General features: G+C 29.8%; 1 protein-coding gene across 23 annotated transcripts in view; it reads right to left on the bottom strand.

Moving 5' to 3' along the window:
• LOC132746718 (voltage-dependent calcium channel type A subunit alpha-1-like) overlaps positions 1-21,062 on the bottom strand; it is a 289,277-nt gene that overhangs the window by 12,351 nt on the left and 255,864 nt on the right. For 12 of the 23 annotated variants that reach the window (XM_060735947.1, XM_060735948.1, XM_060735934.1 and 9 more), the window contains 13 exons: positions 17,350-17,526; positions 14,746-14,829; positions 13,374-13,409; positions 10,782-10,904; positions 9,413-9,570; positions 8,664-8,814; positions 8,178-8,305; positions 7,304-7,506; positions 6,927-7,031; positions 6,277-6,386; positions 5,582-5,596; positions 1,914-1,931; positions 357-395 (listed from right to left, as the gene is read on the bottom strand). In XM_060735947.1, the coding sequence (XP_060591930.1) occupies positions 357-395; positions 1,914-1,931; positions 5,582-5,596; positions 6,277-6,386; positions 6,927-7,031; positions 7,304-7,506; positions 8,178-8,305; positions 8,664-8,814; positions 9,413-9,570; positions 10,782-10,904; positions 13,374-13,409; positions 14,746-14,829; positions 17,350-17,526 (1,347 nt within the window). Of the gene's footprint in view, positions 1-356; positions 396-1,913; positions 1,932-4,124; positions 5,597-6,276; positions 6,387-6,926; positions 7,032-7,303; positions 7,507-8,177; positions 8,306-8,663; positions 8,815-9,412; positions 9,571-10,781; positions 10,905-13,373; positions 13,410-14,745; positions 14,830-17,349; positions 17,527-19,237; positions 19,346-21,062 lie in introns of those variants that run through there. The other 11 variants (XM_060735942.1, XM_060735944.1, XM_060735938.1 and 8 more) reach the window with 7 other exon arrangements.

The following is a 21,062-nucleotide window of genomic DNA, read 5'->3' as shown; positions in this document are numbered from 1 at the left end:
ATGATGTATCTCTTATAATAGGTAGACAATAGTTTTTTGGCAATTACTAAGATTTTCAATTTTGCCGTTGTGGGCGTTCTTTAAGAAATGCTAATTTTTGTGCACAAAACAAATGTCAATAAAAGTTTTTATTCTGGTTCTTAATACAACTATTTTAAAGGTATAACACTATAATGGTGTTGTACGCTTTCAGTTGATAGTTTAAATTCTTAAAAACCCTTTATTATACGCCTAAAATGCATAAAAAGTAAATATTCCGTACATGCTAAGTATATCAAATTGTTTATGGCATATTGTTTTTTTTTTCATATAAAATATAAAGACTTCCAGCATGCTGTTTCATGCAGTTTCCTAACCTGGTCAAATTCAGCAAGCAACGGAATATTATAGTCGATCTGTAAACAACATAAAGGAAAGATAGAGGTTTAGACATCATGAAAAAGATAGAAACATTTTTCCTTTTACACGCCGTCTGATATAATTTTGCTGGTATATATATAACATATATGAATAAAGCATCACTATAAACATGGCAAATAAATATTGAAATTTATCATCGCTGTTTTTTGTTTTAGAAAAAAAGCAATTTTACTTTTTGGTTTTGCCCAATCCCCAAAAATACTCTACTATAAATTAATTATAATTATCATAACATTTGGATATATGTAAGACTCGTTTTTCAAGTGGCAACACACAGATGTTTTTAATGATCATCAAGTGATAAGTAAATTATTATTCATAATTTTATGAAATAGTTGCCAATTGAAATAGAAATGTATTTTCTTCTTTATTAGAGGACGACTATTTTTATGTTGCATGACTGATTCATGCATAAAATGACCAAACTTTTTTTTCAAACGTTACATGTAAGTTTAGTTTAACACCAGTCACATTCTCTTCAGTTCGATTTTTATTTGATTGACTCTTGTATTCTCCGTTTCCTGGAGGTACCCATATACTGGTAATATTTGCAGAAATGTTTAATGCGAGTTTTAAATTGTTTTAGTATATAAACAAGATAATGCAGATGTTTGTCAGATTCTCTTTACTTTGTTTACCTAATACCTTTTCATTATTGTTGAACAAAAACATGTTTCAGCATGCCATTTACAAACATACATTTTGTTTGACATTAGAATAAAATCGAGTTTCGTACTGCTTCATAACATTTGGACTAAAACATTCTAAACAAAATATTATAGCTATTTTTACATGATATATACACATGTATACTAGGCACATAGAAGCCATGTTTACAGTTTACAACAATCTATAAACTAAGTCAAAACCCGTCACCAAATTTTGTAAAACCTTCTTGATAATACTTTTAATGGTTGAAATACTCTTAATGGTTGAAAATAGTATGCCATATTGATATATTTCAATTAGTATATACCATAGGCAGCGTACATTTAATAAATGGTAATAACAAAATACTAATAATTGAATGTGAAGTAAGTAATGTATTAAAAAAAACATACTGTTAACTATAAAATAATGTGTTTAATCATAGTAATAAACAACTTCTATTAACAAACACAGTTTTTTTATTGCAACTAGTTCATATTAAATTTAATAAATATCCCTAAAATTCTAAAAATACCAAAAACCCCATAGAGATATCACACTACATAATAAAATAAAAATAGTTAATCGGTGTTTATCAGTATAAAAATCATAAGTGTATCATATATTATATTTTCCCCAGTGACAATTGTGATAATGATAAAAAAAATAAACAATATTCCAATAAGAACGTTTTTCTCGAAGACACTGAAAAACAAACCGCATGCGCTTCCTAACGAGTTAAAATAAAAACAATGATTTGATTATTAGTAAGAAAACAGCAAAATTGTGATGTTATTTCAGAAAAAAAGAAAATATAAAAAAGTGTAATCTACAGTTTGTAATACCTCGTCGTTGTCGGGCGGCTACAAAAAAGTAGAACGGATTACTTTCATACATTTTATAGAATTTCATATCCTCCGTACATGTGTCATTGCATAGGGATTTACATATCAAAGAATAATTTGCAACAGTAGCCTTTTTTCTTTTGCGATTTTTTTTAAATAGGAAGGTGTTGCATCAAACCTATGATATTTGCGAAATTGTTTGTCAGAAGAAAAAAGTTAATGCAATGCGATGAATATGATTTGATACATAGAACTTTTGACAAATTAAGTAAACATATTGGTCATAGGATATTCTTATTGAAATGTAAGATATACATTTTAACCCTGACATTTTCCTTTAAAATGATATATTGTTTGTCCAAATTGAATGATTGACAAGTACATTCAATATATTCAGTGTAGAAAAGATTCAAACATTTCTATTATTTGACAAGATAAAATTTTACCTATAATAATAAAAATATTGAATCATTCTGCCTTATAAATGGTACTTTTTCTAATGCTTATAAAATCAAATCATTATGTAACAATATGCAATATTTTGTTTTAATTCTTTGCGTTAACTATTGGTCACTAATTAATTATGTTGTATATGTCAAATTGCATCAAATGTCATAAAAACTATAAACATACATTCTACATTAAACACATTTGAAAGAACATCTTTCAATTATTTTAATTGTCTTATCATGCCAATAATGTATTCCTTTCAATACAATTATGGACTATGTAGAGCATAAGCAAACAATACTGTTGAATTGAAAAGTAAGACTCGAATCAGTCCCATAAAATTTCATTACATAAAACATTTTAAAGACATAATAACATCTTGATTAATTTCATTACATATACCATTTTGGAAATATAACTATCTTTATTAATTTACACACTAGCAATGATGTTTTTTTAAAAGCAACCCACAAAACATGCTTCTTGCTACCCAACACGAATGACAGTTTATAATCTACAGTCTTATCACAGTCATCAAAAACTGCAACTTTGTAGGTAATATTACATTTGCATTTGCTTCCCAGTTTAGACATTTTGCTAATCTTTAGAAACACATTTATGGATTGTTAGCTTCAATTGTTAAAATTCATATTTGTAGGACATTAATGTTTGATTTGAATCACTCCCAAAGTATCAGAGTCTGCTTACCAACACCGTATACTTTACGAATTTAGATAAGACTTGTATTTTCATTAGTTGCTAGGTAACAAGAAACATGTGTTATATATTGCCTGGTAAAGAAAGTTGAAAATAATATTGTATATAATAAAATGAATTTAACAGATTTTATAATCGTCATGCATCAGATAATAATAGTTCAGAAGTAAATAATTTCTTAAATTAAAAATAAGTATATGCAAAGAACGTAATTTTCGAAAGAAATCATGCAAAACAAATAAAATCTAATAACGCTCTCTATATAAATTTAAATATTTCCATTTGCGAAAATGGTCCATATCCTACATAACTATAATACATTGTTGTGCTGCATTTCTATAACAAGAATTCGTCAATCTTTCTTTTTGGGGTATCAACTAGGCTTTAGTTCTTTAAAATGCAAAGAACGCCATGTCATATAAGCATTGCAATGGATACTTGTTTGAGTTTGATGAATAAACTCACCTTTCTGCAAACCTTACATTACATGAATAATACTTCTTAATAAGCGACCGTTCCAATCTTTCTAAATACATTATCCTATTAAACAGCATATACAAGCATTTTACGTGGACTTTTCTTTAACTTAACAGGGTCGTGGGTACTTAACTTTGCCATTTTTAATTAAATTATGAACTGTCCATTTAAGCGAAATCTTTCTTTGTCTTGCATTGCTTCATGTATCATATCGGTAATAAAATCAGCAGAAAAGTGGTTTAAGTAAAAACATGTTACATATCATAGGCATCATTGGCTGTCATCGATATTCTGTAAAAGTTTTGACACAACCATTTTCTTGGGGGGAAATCGATGACCACTCAAGGCTGTAATATACTTACGTAATTTTAGTTGTATAAATGTAACCTGTGTTTTTGGATTAGCAGTTAGTAAGCTTTGTTAGGTGGGCTCTCTATTGTCAGTACTGATTATATGAGCGTGGTGCAAGCTTGTTGCTAATATAAATCTATGTAACATGCCTGAGGCATGCATCAAAATTGCTTAGTAAGGCAAGCAATATATATTTCAAAACTTTTCTGTATTTACCTCTCGTCTTAGGGTGGGTGTTGACAATTCATTGATGACGTCATTATAGCCACGGCCATTTTTTAGTATAAAGACTGAGTAAAGACAGTTGTTTTAAAGTAGTCAATATATCAATTAGTTTTTTCTATAGTTATGGAAATATAGTGTTACTTTGGTAAAGAAATTGTTGAGATATAAGGAAGCTAAGAACTTGCTAATGATGTATGCAACTGAATACATGAAACTGAGTAATTAAGCCACGCTAACGAAAATACAATTTCAAAGCAGCGAATAAATATCTATTGACATATCTGTTATTGACCATTGATACTTCCAATGTTACAAAGTTTCATGACTATATATGTAATTTGCTGGACAGTAAAATCATACCTTAAACTTAGAAAAAGTATCTTTCAAAGTCCCTTGAATAGTTTATGCAAGTTCATTTATCCATAAGTCATTTTGAATTGTCCTTTTCCAGTTTTTGTTTGGTAAGAACTCTTAGTGTTAGTATACAACTTTAAATCCATTGAATGCCCTTTTCAATATTATTCTTGTTTATTCATCGGCTGTTAAAAACTAACAAAGTTGTGTACGAATATATCCCGCTATACAAAATGTCAATTGTTTATGTCAACTTCCATTTATTTTCAGCTCTGCTCCATATTAAAATATTATGTTATCACACGTGGACCCCTTCATAAGTTCATGAATGACAGTATATAACGGTTTCATATTCAGTAATGACAGTTTTCAATGGTTTCACATTCAGTACTAAACCCTTTTTAATTAATTCATAGATGGGTGATTAGTGTGTGTTATATTCAAATCACGTAAAACACAAATTCAGAAGACATTTTTATCATCCTTTAATTTATATAGTGTGTGCAGATTAACTAAATTATTAGAATGTGAATTTGCTACTAAAACATAACAATTTATCACCGGTTAAATTAAAATAATCTTCGCATATTTTCATATTTTCAACGCAAACGGAAAGACACTTGGTTATATCTTTTAAACTATAACACTATAAGCACAACTATATATATGAATAAAACAAATAACATGGGAATAAAGCGTGAACCTCACCCTTTGTTGTAAACAACAGTCTACAACAAACCAATAAATGGTTTTATTGCAAAACGCAAAACTATGTAAAACCAATTAAAACCTAAATGATATACCAGTCCCATTTAAATCAAGTATTGATGCTCTAAAATATGGTTCTATGAAATTTATAAAATAACTTAAAAGTAACTGAAGAATATTGTTTATATACATAACTGAATGAATGACAAAAGTGCTTTATCCAACATAAATAAGCCAATTAAAAGTGATAGTGGTAATTTCAATGAAAATGAATAAAAAAGTATACTAAAATAATAACTACAATAACAAAAGAGACAGTGTAAGTGCTAAGAAAACGATACAGCAGAAGAATGGCCGAGGTTTATTGACCGTGTGACGTCATTTACCTCTTCCAAGACTTCCTGAAAAATGTTGAAGAAATATATTTATAACTTTTTTTAATTTATTAGGAAATTATATTAAAAACAGGTTTACAAACCAGTATAGTGAGCAAAATAGCGATTGTAACCTCAATATTCTTTTTCTATTTTATTTTATTTACATCGCCTTTATTAACAATTTGCTTGAGTTGTGTAAAAACACACAGCGATTTTAAATTTTAATGGTATTAAATGAATATACAAGTAAATATTCTCATTTAGAAACAAAATAATTTGCATTTGTAGACATGATATAAAACAACTGCACTATCTAAATTCTTCAATATAATAATGCACTATTTGGAAGTTGGTCACAAAATACAAACAGACGGACAAACAAAAAAGCTTTAGACTACATCTTTTCCTGTTCTTGGTTTTTTATGGTTAGGGAAAACACACATTTTGACACAAGATATCACCACAGATCTGGATTACAGTTTACATTAACAAACAAGGTGTTTTACAAAGGGATCATAAACGCACACTGCAAACTAATGTCTCACACGATGATTTAAAATATATCAAACGAAGAATCGGATTATTTATTCAAAATATTTAAGTCAAAACTGAAATTTGAAAGAAACATATAGGCTTTTGAGATATTTTTTAATTAAACGACTTATTTGTTGCTTTTCTTAAATGAGTACAAAAGATATACACACCTTTCTTGTTGTTTGTCCATTCAGCTGACTAGCTTTGTATGCTTTCCAGTTTTCAGCAATAAGGAGACCGACATAAATCTTTCCTACAGTCATTTTACCCTCGTTTAATTCTAAAAATAAATGTTTCAATACAGTGTTACCATTCATTATAAATTTACATATGCAGTGAATTATACTATTTTTTCATCGTGCCTTCAATCAATTCTAATACATCTTTCATGTGTCCATAATCAAATTCAAAATACATTTTACATGTGACCTCAATCAATTCAAGTGCACTGGGTTTCATAAAGAGCAAGTACAATGCATTATATAACTGACTAAATTAATTCATTTTGTGACTAAGTAATCAACAATACGAATACATCTATTTGTTAAATGAGCTGTATTTTAAGCATCATCAAATAATTTCATTTTGAAAAATTGTAATATAAATCACACCAAATTCAGACTTATAGTCAATAACATACTTTCGGTAAACATAACGTTAAATTAAGATAAACTAGAAATTTTGAGTTTCATCTTTTGTAAGTTCCTGTTTGCATACAAACATTGCTATTCGAATATAAAATTTGGTATTTGTACTCCTCTAAACGTTGCAATGTCTATGAAACGCAAAAAGTAACCCTCTTTTATTTTGGTCAATTTACCTTCCTTCGGCGGAACTAGTAAATCTATAAGCTTTTTAGCTTGAACTGGCCATAGACGCTGTATAACATCTCGCATTTCTTCATCCTTCTTGTCCATCTCTTCAGCTGAAATGAGAAAAATATGTTTCCTTATATTTAACAAAAAGAGCAAGATAAGCTAGCACGATGTTTACTTAGTTGTGACATAAATCATATGAAAAACAAAATCTTTCTCTATCTAAAGGTTTTCTAATCCGAGGGCAAAAAAAATATTCATATTTCTTTAGTGATCTACGAAATAATAGCTAATATTTTAATATTAAAAAAAATAAAATTGGATTTAGATAAAACGTAAAAAATAAAGAATAATTTCTTCAAAAATTATACAAAGAACTTACTAATGGACGTTTTTATTCCCAATGACTCCCGAATAAGAGCGAACAATGTTGTTGTAAAATGCACAGTTCCGTCCATTGCAACCGACATATTCATTCTAATAAGTTTACGGTATGCAAGTCTATATGGGCACTTCTTGCCAAATCCGACAGGAGGTTCCATGTTCCGTAACATGTCGTACATATCCGTATACTGTATACGTCCACTGAAAATAAGAATAACAGTATCAATTATTTTCCATTTGTTTGTTTGTTTTGTTCGGTTTTACGGCGCACCGACACAATCTAGGTCATATGGCGCCGAAACAGGAAAGGAGATTTTGGCTAACCTAGGGTGTTTCAAACCTAGTGCAATACCAGAGGTAAAAATCCACCTTACCTGCCTGAGCTAAGATATACATATACTCCAGTAATTCGAACTATTTTAGTCGCCTCTTAAGACCACGCAGGAATAAACGGTGGATTCAATTCCAATGCCTAAACCGTTACAGGCAACCCCTTACTCACTAGAGGAAATTATTTCCCATCCATATTAATATCATCAAATCCAATAAAAATAACAATGAACATTGCATCCAATACAAAACCCAGAACATTCAAACTTGAATTTTATGTTAAATGGAATGAAATGAATTAGTTTTTTGGTCAACCCACTGGAAGCTGAGTTTGTAGTCCAAAAATGACAATTGATAAATGAATAATTAAATGTTGATATAGTTTTAGTAGGTAATGACTTCAAACATTTATCATCTGATCGCAATAGATAAACTTGGATGCAGCAATATACTTCCCCACACAAAATAACAAAATACCCCCAAAACACTCAAACTCTTATATAAGTATGTACAATTGAAAGTTTGTAAGGAAATGTTCTTACGTGGCACCTGGATCGTACTCGGCCCAGACACGCGTGTATTCGTCTAAATGATGCGGACCAAGAATAGAGCTGTCACGTGTCAGATAGTCAAAGTTGTCCATGATAACGGCAACAAATAAATTCAACATCTAAAACATACAAATTACAATATCAATATTGGATACAGTTACCAATGTAAAAGGTCCATTATGGATCAATTCTCATTTAAAAATATAGTACGTATTTATATCAGAGCATGGTTGTGTTTATCAACTTTAATCAAATGTTTAATGTCATCAAAATGTAAACATTCGACACCTAGAAACAGTAATACATTTATCTTTATAATTCAATACAGGCAACTTTTTTTAAATGTCATCATTTTTTTCAGTTATCATAATTATATCAACTTACAAGAAAACAATACACTAAACGTCATAATTAAATAAAGCTTTTTGTGATTTAAAATGCCATCATTTTTAGGTTGCCATTGTTATATCAACTTACAAGAAAAGAACAGAGAAATATAAATGAAACAAAATATCCATAAGCAAGATCAAGGCCGCATTCATTGGTTCCCATGTCAGACAATGGGTCACATGCTGTGTTACTGAGACAAGATAACATTATCTGCTGCCAGTTTTCTCCTGTAGCGCATCTGAAATTTTAGAGGTAAGTTCAAAGATTTGTGCACCAAAAATGTCCAGTAATAAATAAATACAACTCAAGTAAGTAATCTGATATATACATTTTATTTAGTTCACAAGTTTTGATACACAACCGAAATAAGGCATGCCATATCAATTAGTTATATCGACTCTAATGAAAGTTTAGCGTTAGATAATTTCATTGAAGTTATCTTTGACACGGTCACGTCAATAACCGACTTTCAAACACTTGTCCACATACCCTTATAACTTAGGTACAGTAGTTATAAAAATGCTTTACTGTCTCGAATCCATACATATTTAGAATCAATTTAAAAGTAAATGGACATACAGTTTTTTTTTCAAGCCATGATCGCAAACATTCAAAGAGGTGACAATGTTGCATTAAAAGTAGCAAAAGGTCTTTATTTGTGATGAGTTTATTTTCAAACATGATCGAACTAATACGAAGACGTGATACTGTTGCATCAAGTCTATCAAAAGGTCTTTATTGGTAATGTGTGACACTGTAGCATTTAAAGAAGCAAAATGTATTTATTTGTCCCAAATGTTAGAAAAGGATTAAAAGAAATGTTCGCATAATATTACCTGAATAATAACATGAGAGCTTGAAAGAAACTCCTGAAGTTGTTATGCCTGTTGATGTCAGTCTCAGAGTCAAGTTTAATATTGCCGAATATTTGCATGCCGATGATAGCGAAGATGAAGAACAGCATTAGAATGAGCAGACATACGTAAGGCAGGGCCTGTAAATAGAATAAAATATCATGAGGAAACACCAGGACAAATAGGTTCTTTTTGGAGCAATTAAAATAAAAGCAAATAGGTCGTTATGTTACAGATACATTACTTTATACAACTTTATTTTAGTTGGGTTGTGTTGGAAGATATAAGCTTATTGATTCAATCCGTTCCTGGAACCAACCAGTATTAAGCAATAAATGTAAAGTTTCTTGCTCAAGGAAACAACGATATCGATACACTGTGAACGATAGAAAATTTCATGTGCCACCTGTTGTTGGTTGTTTGTTTTTATGACTTAATGATGGATCTTTTTTCAATTTCATCTTTCTTCAATCTACTAGTAGCAATAACTATCTTTTTTGCTTATTCAATAATTCTAATATTTTTTCTGCTTATTCAATAACTCAAACATTATCAAAACCCCGTTTAACTTATAGTAATTATTCCTAAGGAAAAAGCCTTGATAAGCATTTTATGCTTCGGATCTGATCCTTTGTCAGCATTGTATAGTGATATTCAATATTGTATGTAAATTTTGTTTGTGGAAAATGTTTTGAATAAAATATTTTTAAACTAAAAGCAAATAGTTGAAAACGAGAGTCGGTTTTACATTTTGTTTGCATTTGGCCTGTTCGTGGCTGGCAACTAATATAAAAATACAATATCGATCACCAGGGGTCAGAACAACTTCACTTGCTGGAGCTAAGAGATGCATAGACTCCAGTTATTCAAACCCATTTAGTCGCCTTTTACGATCAGGCAGGGATAAACAGTGGCTGCAATTCTGATGCCTCAACCATTACAACCCCCAACCACAAAGGAAACTTCTTGTGAATAACATTTTTGGATAATTTTTTTTTATGTTATCACATGTTCCCAAATGTAATGGAAATGTGACATTATGCCAATTTCAAGTGTAAATGGTCAGTTGATAGGTGAACTCAAAATAGTTTGACATTTTACTATTGTTATGTTAAGTTATATAATTAAAATTAAAAAAAATCAATAACCCACGTGGCAAGTGGAAATTTCTATCGTTCACAATGATTTGGTAAAAAGAGTGGGACAGTCTTTTCACAGCCTAGGCCGTATTTTGATTGTATTAGAAACATTTTTCTAATAGTTAATCTTTTGAAATATATATTTCTAGTTCAACTCGACTTGGTTGCAACAAATGGCATAAAATTGATTCAATATATCTTATATATCTTACCTTAAATGATTGTAAAAATGTCCAAAGAAGTAATCTTATTGTGTATCCTTGACGTAGGAGCTTAACCAGTCTAGCTGCACGGAACAACCTGAAGATGCCGACATTCAACCCAACATAATCTCCCTGAAAACATAATGTACATCAATAAATCGGTATAAAATAACTGTCCTGTTAGTTCTACAATTGATCTGTATAGCATCTTCCTATCAGAAACCACTTTGAAGAGGCAATTAACACGATTAAAGAATTTAACAAGGGTATTCCTAATGTTGCAAAAATTAAAAATGACCATCATGGCCGACTGTTTTTTTTTTTTAATTTCAATAAATTATGACTTCCATGCGTATGATTTTTATGTATATAAAATGTGTAACAATACATAAAATGGAATCAAAAAGAGCACTTTATTTCTTATTTATTAAACAAACATGGACACAATGATTTACATTTTTCTTTTCCGATATGTAAACAGTTATGAAAAAGAATAAATGTTAAACATTACACATTATTTTACCTGTATTTTAACATTTAAAGTGAGATAACAACATTTAATGTGAAACAATATAAAGAATTAAGATTCTATCTACGGATTAAGAGATTCCGACCATTCTAAGCTCAAACAGTTTAGGCTATCTACCTTTCTTTGCCTTCTTTTTGTTTCTTACTTTTTTGTCTGTCTATTCTTTAATCTGACATAAATGTATTTATTTGGTCATATCTGTGCGACCGATCCACCTTACATACTTGTTGATAACTAACCACAAATTACCAATTTCACGCAAGTGACTGATTACTAATCCAACATGATTTATGAATCAGCAGTGACCATCAGTCACATGATCATGACTACTTGACCCAATGTCTAAAGTTCAATACTGACGGAGAAACTTCGCCTCATCCGAGGATTTGACCAGCCACCCTTCCACAAATCCGATGAACACCATAATAAAATAAGCAGACAGACAAAAAGGTCAAATTTGGCAAGATATTATTTGGCTCCCTTTTCTATCACGGACATTTCTTACTCGTACTTTACAAGACACAAACAAAGGCAAAGATGGCCGAATCAGATGAGCGTGAGATGGATGGAATATCTTGATACATATTGGTTAGCTATTCACAATTCAAAATAACAACTTAACAACAGGCAGTATAATCTATTGTATTAACTAGGAAAATCTAAATATCTACGTCACGTTGGTGATTCGTTTGCACAGACTTCTACTTCTGCTAATGGACTTCAAATGGCATTATGTTTTACCATTCAAATGTTTATGATGCAAAGGTAACAAAACAGGACTATACAAAAAAGCTGGAAATATAACTTAGAGCCATTAATAGTCCATTAACATATGATCGATTCAGCTCGAATATTCTGCTAAAGGAAATATATAACATAAAAAACAATTTAACTATAAGATGGTAGTTTCAACTGAAAGAAACAGGGTGGTATCGTAATAGATATGTCCAAGAATATTAACATAAACCAAGTATGTTATAAAGCTTGAAAATAAACTGGTTACGTCATACATACAATTTAAACAAACAATTGGATGATGGTATAAATATTGTTTCAACATAACTCAGGTTATTTAATCAGGTAAAATCTGAAAAACTAAAAATAAGCTTTTTATTCAGTTACAATGCTAACCAACTGAGCTTGATAAACATGATTGGCAAACCAGAGCATACGGTTCCACGTGACAAGTGCCAAATGTTTCCCAACGTTCCTTTTACAAGTTTACAAAAATGGTAATAATCAACAGAACTATGATGCATTTTAAATGACTTATTATTTTGGTATTCTTCAAAATAGTTTATTTTCTGCTTCGTTGGAGGTTGATTTACTTTGTGAAATATATACATATATTGATAGAAAATTTCTTTCGTTTCTATTATAACTTGTAAGTTATTAATAAAATATGAGAATATGTCTTCAAAACACGTCACATTGTATTCCAAATACCAAGTATCATTTTAAAAAAGTTCGCATTGTTTTGTCAGCTATTAAAATATATATTATCGTTAGAACGATTAACTTATTAATATACAGGACTTCAAAATATCAGTGTCAGCTCAATTTGGGACTGATTGTTCCATAATTGTGAAAACAGTGCTCAAGAAGTTTTTTCACACTACAAAATTGACAAACCACGTGACTGCATTGGAATATGCACTGTTCATGTCAGTAACGAAACAAAATCAAGTGCATAAAAGTTGGACTCAATCAATTCATAAAATCTTCCTTAGATTACTGTTCTTACTGATGAATTACTATTTTTTTCCCATTTATCACAGTGGTGCAGGCAAAAGCTAACTTTGCGAAGTAAACTAAGCAACTAAACACAATTTAAATAAAAATGTCACATTGACGAATCCGCTTTTAAAAATCTAATGATGCATTAGTAATCAAGTTTTGGATTATTGTAAGCGTTTAGACTCAAATAAGCCCAACTTTTAAGCAAATTTAACGTAGTAATACAAGCTCAGTGATTTCGACTGCATAGGGACTTCACTATGGTGGTACTGTGCGGAATGCTGTAAAAAACCATGCTGCCTATATTTGCATTAAATTCCGTATGCATAACAAACCTGTTCTTCCCCTGTTACCATTTCTGCAACCCGGTCCTTGAAACAATATTCATATATAGTTTCAGCAAACATTGATTGAAATTTGCAAAAAGAAAACAGCGGAATTCAATGGCTGTAAAGGGGAGCCTGCTTTAGTAACTGTAAAGGCTATCCAACAAAATTAACTATTTATGTATGGAGTACCCTATAAATGTAACATATAAAAACAAAATTTGAATAAATTTTACCTTCTGGCAAATATGTTTCGGTACATATTATGTCACAAAATCCTAATAATTTGAAATGCATACCGAAAGTGCTCTTTGGTTAGGAATATTTTAAAGCATGTTGTATGTTGAAAAACTAAAATACTTGTTACATAAGTTAAATGTTAACTATATTTGTTAAGATGATTATGTACAAAGTGTAGCAATGGCTGAAACATGTGATTTTGCGCAGAATATTTGTCATAAGGAAATTGCAATGAACAAGTGCAAGGAAGTTAGAGTGCTGTAGTTAGTATGTTACTTTATGACAAAATGGTTTAGAGTAAGCCCACATTATGACAGTTGCAAATGCATAATCTAGTGTGTCCAAGCACTGCAAAATAACCAGTGCTTTATATAGTATTAGACATAACGAATAAAAAAATCTTAGTCATATTCATGTATATGATTCAGAATCACATGTTTATCGGTCTCTTAGTTTACTTGTTACGAGCCATTTAATTTTAGGGATACAATATAAGGCAAATATGTTTTTTTCCGGAATTGGTAAAATACTTTAATGACTTTCATACGACGACACGTAACTTAGCTTCACGACGTCATCAACACTTTGGTGATTTTTAGAGAATAACTAATTGCTGATGCAATTGATGTTTTATACGCATATTAGACAGAAAGATTGGTTTTATTACACTTCTTGTATGAATATAATATGCAATGATATATGCATGAGCACGTATTAAACATTTTTAAAATTAACCACCGTAACATTGTTTCATATAAAATAAACGTTCTTTATTAAAACATTATCTATAAGGTTTAAAGCTGTTAATAGTAGCTTTAAATGTTCAGATATACTACATATTAGCAATTGAGAAAAAATAATAGTATTGTTATAAATACCCTTTTAGGCGTGGGTTTAACGTTTCATTTGATTTATTGGTTTAACTTGTTCTTAACTAATATTATTTTTTTCGTTGGTTTTATTATAAAAGTTTTGATTTAGATTTCTATCTTCTATTCGACAACATTCAAATGGGTAGCACTATAAAGCAAAAGCTTGGAAGTACATTCAGATACTGAGGACGTATTGCTATAGTCATGTTAAGACATAGAAACAACATTTAATAAGCATGTTAGTTGTATGACTGTGTAGACTAACTTACCCCAAACTCATTTATCATCACGTCCAAGATGCTCCCTAACACGGTGACAAAGTCAAATATATTCCAGGCATCACGGAAATAATTCTAAAATGAAAAGTAATAACCTTTTTTTGTTTATCAAATATATAATGTCAATGTCAATATAAGATGTTATTAAATGTTTTTATGAAAATGTTATTACACCATTATCATTTAATACAATGTTTAAACATAAAATGAGTAGAATACCATAGCAAAAGTTAATTACCTCTAAATTTATTTTTCATTGTTTTTTTTTTAATGTAAATTCTTTAAACAAAATTAAGAGTTTCTTTGACAATTTTTTTTATCTTAGATTATCTGTTCAGAAACTTAGAATACGTGTTCAAAAAACAACATAAATATTAATCCTTGTCTACAAAATTGTTATTTTTTATATCTTAAAGTTATTTTAAAGTTATCTTAAAGTTATCTATAAGTTATCATTAATGTAAATTCAAGACATTTATACATACGATCATTTAAACAATACAATAGCAATCTGCAGGGAAATCTAAATCTACCACTGTTGATATACTACAAGACTTGTGAGAGTGTATAAAACAAAAGGCTACATTGCATTTTAAAATGATATTTTCTTTGCTGAAATTTTAAGACCTATCAATTTGTTAAATAAGCGATTTTAAAATATATGTATTTAACTTTTATCTATGTAACATTGAACATTCTTTGCTATCAGAATGGAATGCATATATCTTTAAAAATATAGCATACCCATTCAATCCCATACCATTATTTGAAATATAACTATAATCATAAACATGTTCATAATGTATTTTCATATTTTGATTTACAACAAAAACTTTATTGGGTGAATGATTAATTTTTAAATCGAAACTTTAGTGTAGAAAACACTATTTGATATATATTGTATATTAAACTAAAAAGGAAATGCATTAAAATATTCGATATAACTTTTAATAATTGCCTGATATATAATGTATGTTTTTATCAATACATTTTATTCATTGAATTTGTAGTGTTCAAACGGAAGTGTAAATGCGAATATATGCAAGTGTTCAAAGAATATTCGAAACATGAGTTTAGGGTTAAAAATTTATGATTTATGGAAATATCACTGTCACCAGTGCATAAAATTACATTATTATAAATATTATGAACATCTTACTAAATTTGATTTTATCATTGCAATTATCACGTTATTACTGACGTTTTTGTCATTTTTGTTTTTGCAATCTGCTCTTTGCTTTATCAACTTTACTTGAACACCGTTTTGAATGAGAATCCCGTTCTTTGGTACGTTCAAATGCAATATACCTTTTTTCAACAAGTAAACAAATTATAAATTAAAAAAATATAAATGAGCGGTACTTTACATGCTACATAGCATTTAAAATAAATGAATAAATACTTAAATAAAAAATACAAGAAATGCATGTCAATAACAAGTGAAATGAGGATAGCTCGGAAAGCATACGACGGTTTAGAACATTATAGAATTATATTAATCGACCAAAACGTTTTGAAATTTTGACTCGGAAAGAAACATACTATAAATAGCGTAACTATCAAATATGTTACAAATAGCGTAACTACTGTATTTGTTATAAAGCGCAAACGTCCTGGTCACGCATGAATTCGTGTTCATGTATTGAAATGGCCAACTCATAAATTTATAATTTTGTAAATATTGCCTGATACAAATGTTATCATAAATTTGTAAAATATTACAGTACAGTATAACAAGGTGCAACAAGCGACAACCTTTGCCTATGATCGAAAGCAACAGCCTCCTATGACTTCGCACAACTGTTTTTATTCATATCTTTACAGAACATCCTTCCCAAACAAAAATACCGATTTAAATGGCGATCGAAGTTTTACTTAACGTCTTACGTAACACTCATATATACCGTTTTTCTATGATAAATGAATCAACTCGCTCATTTAGTTATGCGAAAGATATGATCACATGCGATATTGTTGAAAGATTATCATTATTCTGATAAAACATTCGGTAAAAAAAGAGTATATAAATTCTCTGTTAATCCGTTAGATATTGGGTGGCTATGAGATAAATAATTCAACGACGATTGATACACAACAATTTCCACTGAGTATTAAACATATGATGGTCGTGGCTTTGACAAACCTTGCTTTTTTGATGAAGCATGAAATAGAACGTTTATATGCAAACACTCTAACTTTGTTAGTCTAGAGAACCCGGTATGAATGATATTCAACGAACGTGAAAGCATGTATAACATAAAATTGACTGTGCATTCCTTTTTTCTTTTATTAAAATGTGTGAGTGTTACTATCCTGGAACCAGTCATGTATAATTGCAGTATTAAAGTGGTCCAAAGAAGCAACGAAAAGATCAACATTTGTTGATGTTTGACTGCAAGTTAAGACATAAAAGCCAAGCACACCCATTTGAAAGAAAAAATGACGATTTGACTGACATGCCACAAACTGATCTACCATCAAAGTATTTGTTTTCTGACAATAAAACTATAATAAGGAATTGATTGCACGTTATTTTCGTAGTCGTAGAGGGGGTTTACACATACAATATTTATACTACACATATAGAATTCAAACCTTAATCCCAAACGCCAATAGTTTTAGAATACATTCAATCGTAAATAGCACCGTGAAGATTATATTTATAGATATGAGAACCTTCTCATAGAATGACCCTTGGTCAGTGATTGAAGTATGTCCGTTCTCTGTCGACCGCTCCCGAAACTTATTCTCAAAGTCTTGCTGATTATTAAACTGATACAAAAATTGTAAAAAACAAAGTAAGTACAACTTGAAATTATGCTTAAGTCATTAAGCAGTGGTTTTAAAAAACAACAATAACATCTCTTAGTAATCTGCATCATCAATGCCATCGAAAATTGACTTTTTTGAAAGATTATGTATATATCTGATACACATATGTAAATATATAATCTATAATCATTGATATATAGAATAGATTATCCATTATTTACACAAGTAAAAAAGTATTAAATTTGTGTATCAAAATGATATTGCTCAAAACGGAAAGCATTGGATGATACAAATTCTTAGAGCAAGGCACTCCACCATTCATTTGTTAATGGAAGGTGATCAACAACGCAGAACCTCAGAAATTAGTACAAATGTCCAATTAAAAAGATGCTAATTTACCTACACCTAATATATGTACCATAAATGTACCGCAACAATTTACATCTCAACAGTTCATGAGTAGCATTGCGGCGACATTTATGGAATTGTTAAACTGCTCTAGGTGTATGATAAAATCTGTATATATATATTTATTTCGGTGTCAAGAAAAAATACTTGGTTTAGCAAATTAGAAAGCATTTAAAGAAATAAAAATATTCAAGCTAAGAAAACAACAATGATAAAAAAATGACCGTTTGATTTAATTTGCATACAGATTATATCGTTCACCTTTTCCCATACTTAAATTAATTCGCTAGCTAATATTCTCAACAGAACACCACTCTCAAAGGCAAATGTATATATACACATATATATGCAAGCCCAATCATTTCTCCATTCCCATTTATACACGAATACGTACAAGTATTTTAGAATCTGGAAGACATTTTGTGTGACGTTAAGAGACAAATTTGCAAGTTTATATAATCAATCATGAAAAATGTCATTTATTTGATTCTCTGAAATTTTGCTTGTAGTCATCCAAAATTATGGAAACATTAAACGTTAAAAAACAATATTTACGAATGCCAACATTAGAACAGACGAAAAATAAAGTTAAGTTTTCTGATATTCATTTTCTGACGTAATTTCAAACATTCATTGAATATATTCTAACAATTGACATGTAATGAAAGTAAAAATGGTTTATTTTAAAATATGATAAAGAAGAGAATTCCTCAAAACATCACTTCATGCTCCTTATGTAAGTATCATATAATTTTATTGGTATGGCCATGATTTTCTAAAATTGAAAATGTGAAAAAGTGTAAAAGGAAAAAAGAATAAACTCTTTTATTTCAATTCACAATATCTTTCATTTTTGTGTATGACGACAAAATTTTCTGAGAACCAAAGACATAATTAAAAACCTTAAAGGTTCGAAAATGACAATGTGCTCTTAAAAGTCAGACTGAATGTCTTCCAGATGGATGACATGGCCTTCATGGAAAGGTATGACATTAAAAAACTACATTTCTGACACAAATAGTGCATGTAATAAAAAACTTAGCTTTGTATATGTACAAAAAAGTATAAAGTTATGATACTGAATGCCATAACAACTTTCGTTTTTATCCCTACTTTTCCAAAACGGATGATCGTAATCAATCTTTATTTCCGAATATACTAAATGCATACCGATATAGAAGGCCAGCTCAAAACACGTGCAAAAGAAACCTCGTGTCCGGTTAATATATATAGAAAAACATCCACAATTGTGAAAATAAACTGTGACAGTGTGGGTTAGCTATTTCAGTTGCAACTCTCTTACCCTTCCAAACCCCAACAATTTTAACACGCACTCTATGGTAAATGCAATCGTGCACGCCATGTTAATGTACTTAAGGATGGCACTATACAATGGAGGTTCTTTATAAAGCTATAAATACAAAAAGATGGTAAATTACCATAGAAATGGTGATTATTCTTTATTGCTAAAAGTATGCAATTGCCTTATGTGTAAAGTGCTGCTTCAACAGCGTTTAAATAAGCAATTACATACTTTTATATCAACCTATGTTTTAAGTTCAGATATATATGTTACAGAAAGTTTTTCATATCATTAAACCAACATGTTGATTCAGTGTATAATGTGACGATAGGATGCGAGGATTTTTTTTGTAAGTCAAATTTATAGAACTTAAATACTATATATATACTATAATATAGAACTGAAAAATCATCTCGATGTTTCTACGTAAAATTGTTGCTTTTAACGAATTCAAATAAACATATAAATTCATACACATATATTCACTGTGCTGACATAAATATGAAAAACTTCCGATTTGTTTCAGTTCTTGGAAAAGATAAACAGCAATCATGTCTCTACTTTTAAATGAAGAGAATAAATAACACATTATATATCAATTGCTTTTCACAACCCTGTTGTATATCATATATATAATATATATCATTGCAATGAACATGGTACTCCCCTTGTCATCACACTATCTATCGTGAAAACACATTTTCATATATCACGTGACGTACATGGTGAAAGCAAAGAAGCAGATGAAAACTAAAACTGCATTTAAATCATTAAACAATGGCTTGATTTGCTTTTTAAAGGACTTTCTCAATGGCTATTTATTTGACATGAAAAAAATACCAACATCTTTTAAGATTATTTTCTGAAATAAGTATGCTACCAAGTGTACAATTAATATCCATCTGGACGTAATATAGCTTACATATAAATGGCATCTTTATTGTGAATGGTATAGTGATACATAGCCATTAACAAAGTCCCATATTTTCTTGTTGTTCTACATAATTGCTACATAAATATAAACCAAACCAAAGATTCGTCAGGAATAGGCGGACACTTAAATATTATCAATATGTTTTTGCTTTAAATGTCAACGGGTGATGCGAAAAACCATCACTGACTGATGACAAAATATCTATATGCTGATTACATATTCTTGGGAAGCAATGTATGAGGCAAAGCCTTCTATTATTATATTCTATATCCAGCTATTCATATCAAAACAAAATTCAAGTCTGTGGCAAAAATCTATGGATAAATAAACACGATTTCTGCTCATATCGTGAATTTATACTGGTCCATTAGGTATTCAACGTTCTCGGCAAAGTTGACTGTACTTTTAATATTTTTGTGAAACTTTGTATTTAATACGATTTCAAAAAAAAACTTAATTAGAGGATACATTTACGTATACATTTGTCATTTGTTACGAAAGAAGCAACTTAAAGCATAATGTTGACACAGTCACCCTACGACATCTGAACGTAAACAATGTGTTAAATGTGGGAAACAAACTTTGAGCCTTACTTCGTCTAAACTTGTTTTTGCATTATGAACCTGTAAATTTTGGTAACAAAAATTTAATTGTGTAAAAAAACGAGTTCTGAGAATCAATTAATCATTTCAACAAGATGATGTAAATTATTTAAACACAGTTTTGAGCTGTACACATTGCATTTTTATACGCTGTCCTTTTCCAGAACAGCCTTTTTCCAGAACAGCGCAAAATGTTCTTCAAAAAAGTCAGGCTGTCAGAAAAAAAAAATTATATGGTAAAGAAATTTAGAAATACGTATTAACTTATATAGAAATACGTATTAACTTA

This window comes from Ruditapes philippinarum, unplaced genomic scaffold, assembly GCF_026571515.1.
Source record: "Ruditapes philippinarum isolate M1 unplaced genomic scaffold, ASM2657151v2 ctg110_1_1_1_1, whole genome shotgun sequence".
Taxonomy (NCBI): domain Eukaryota; kingdom Metazoa; phylum Mollusca; class Bivalvia; order Venerida; family Veneridae; genus Ruditapes; species Ruditapes philippinarum.
The sequence above is the reverse complement of the archived record's forward strand: the minus strand, read 5'-3'. Positions and strand labels throughout refer to the sequence as shown.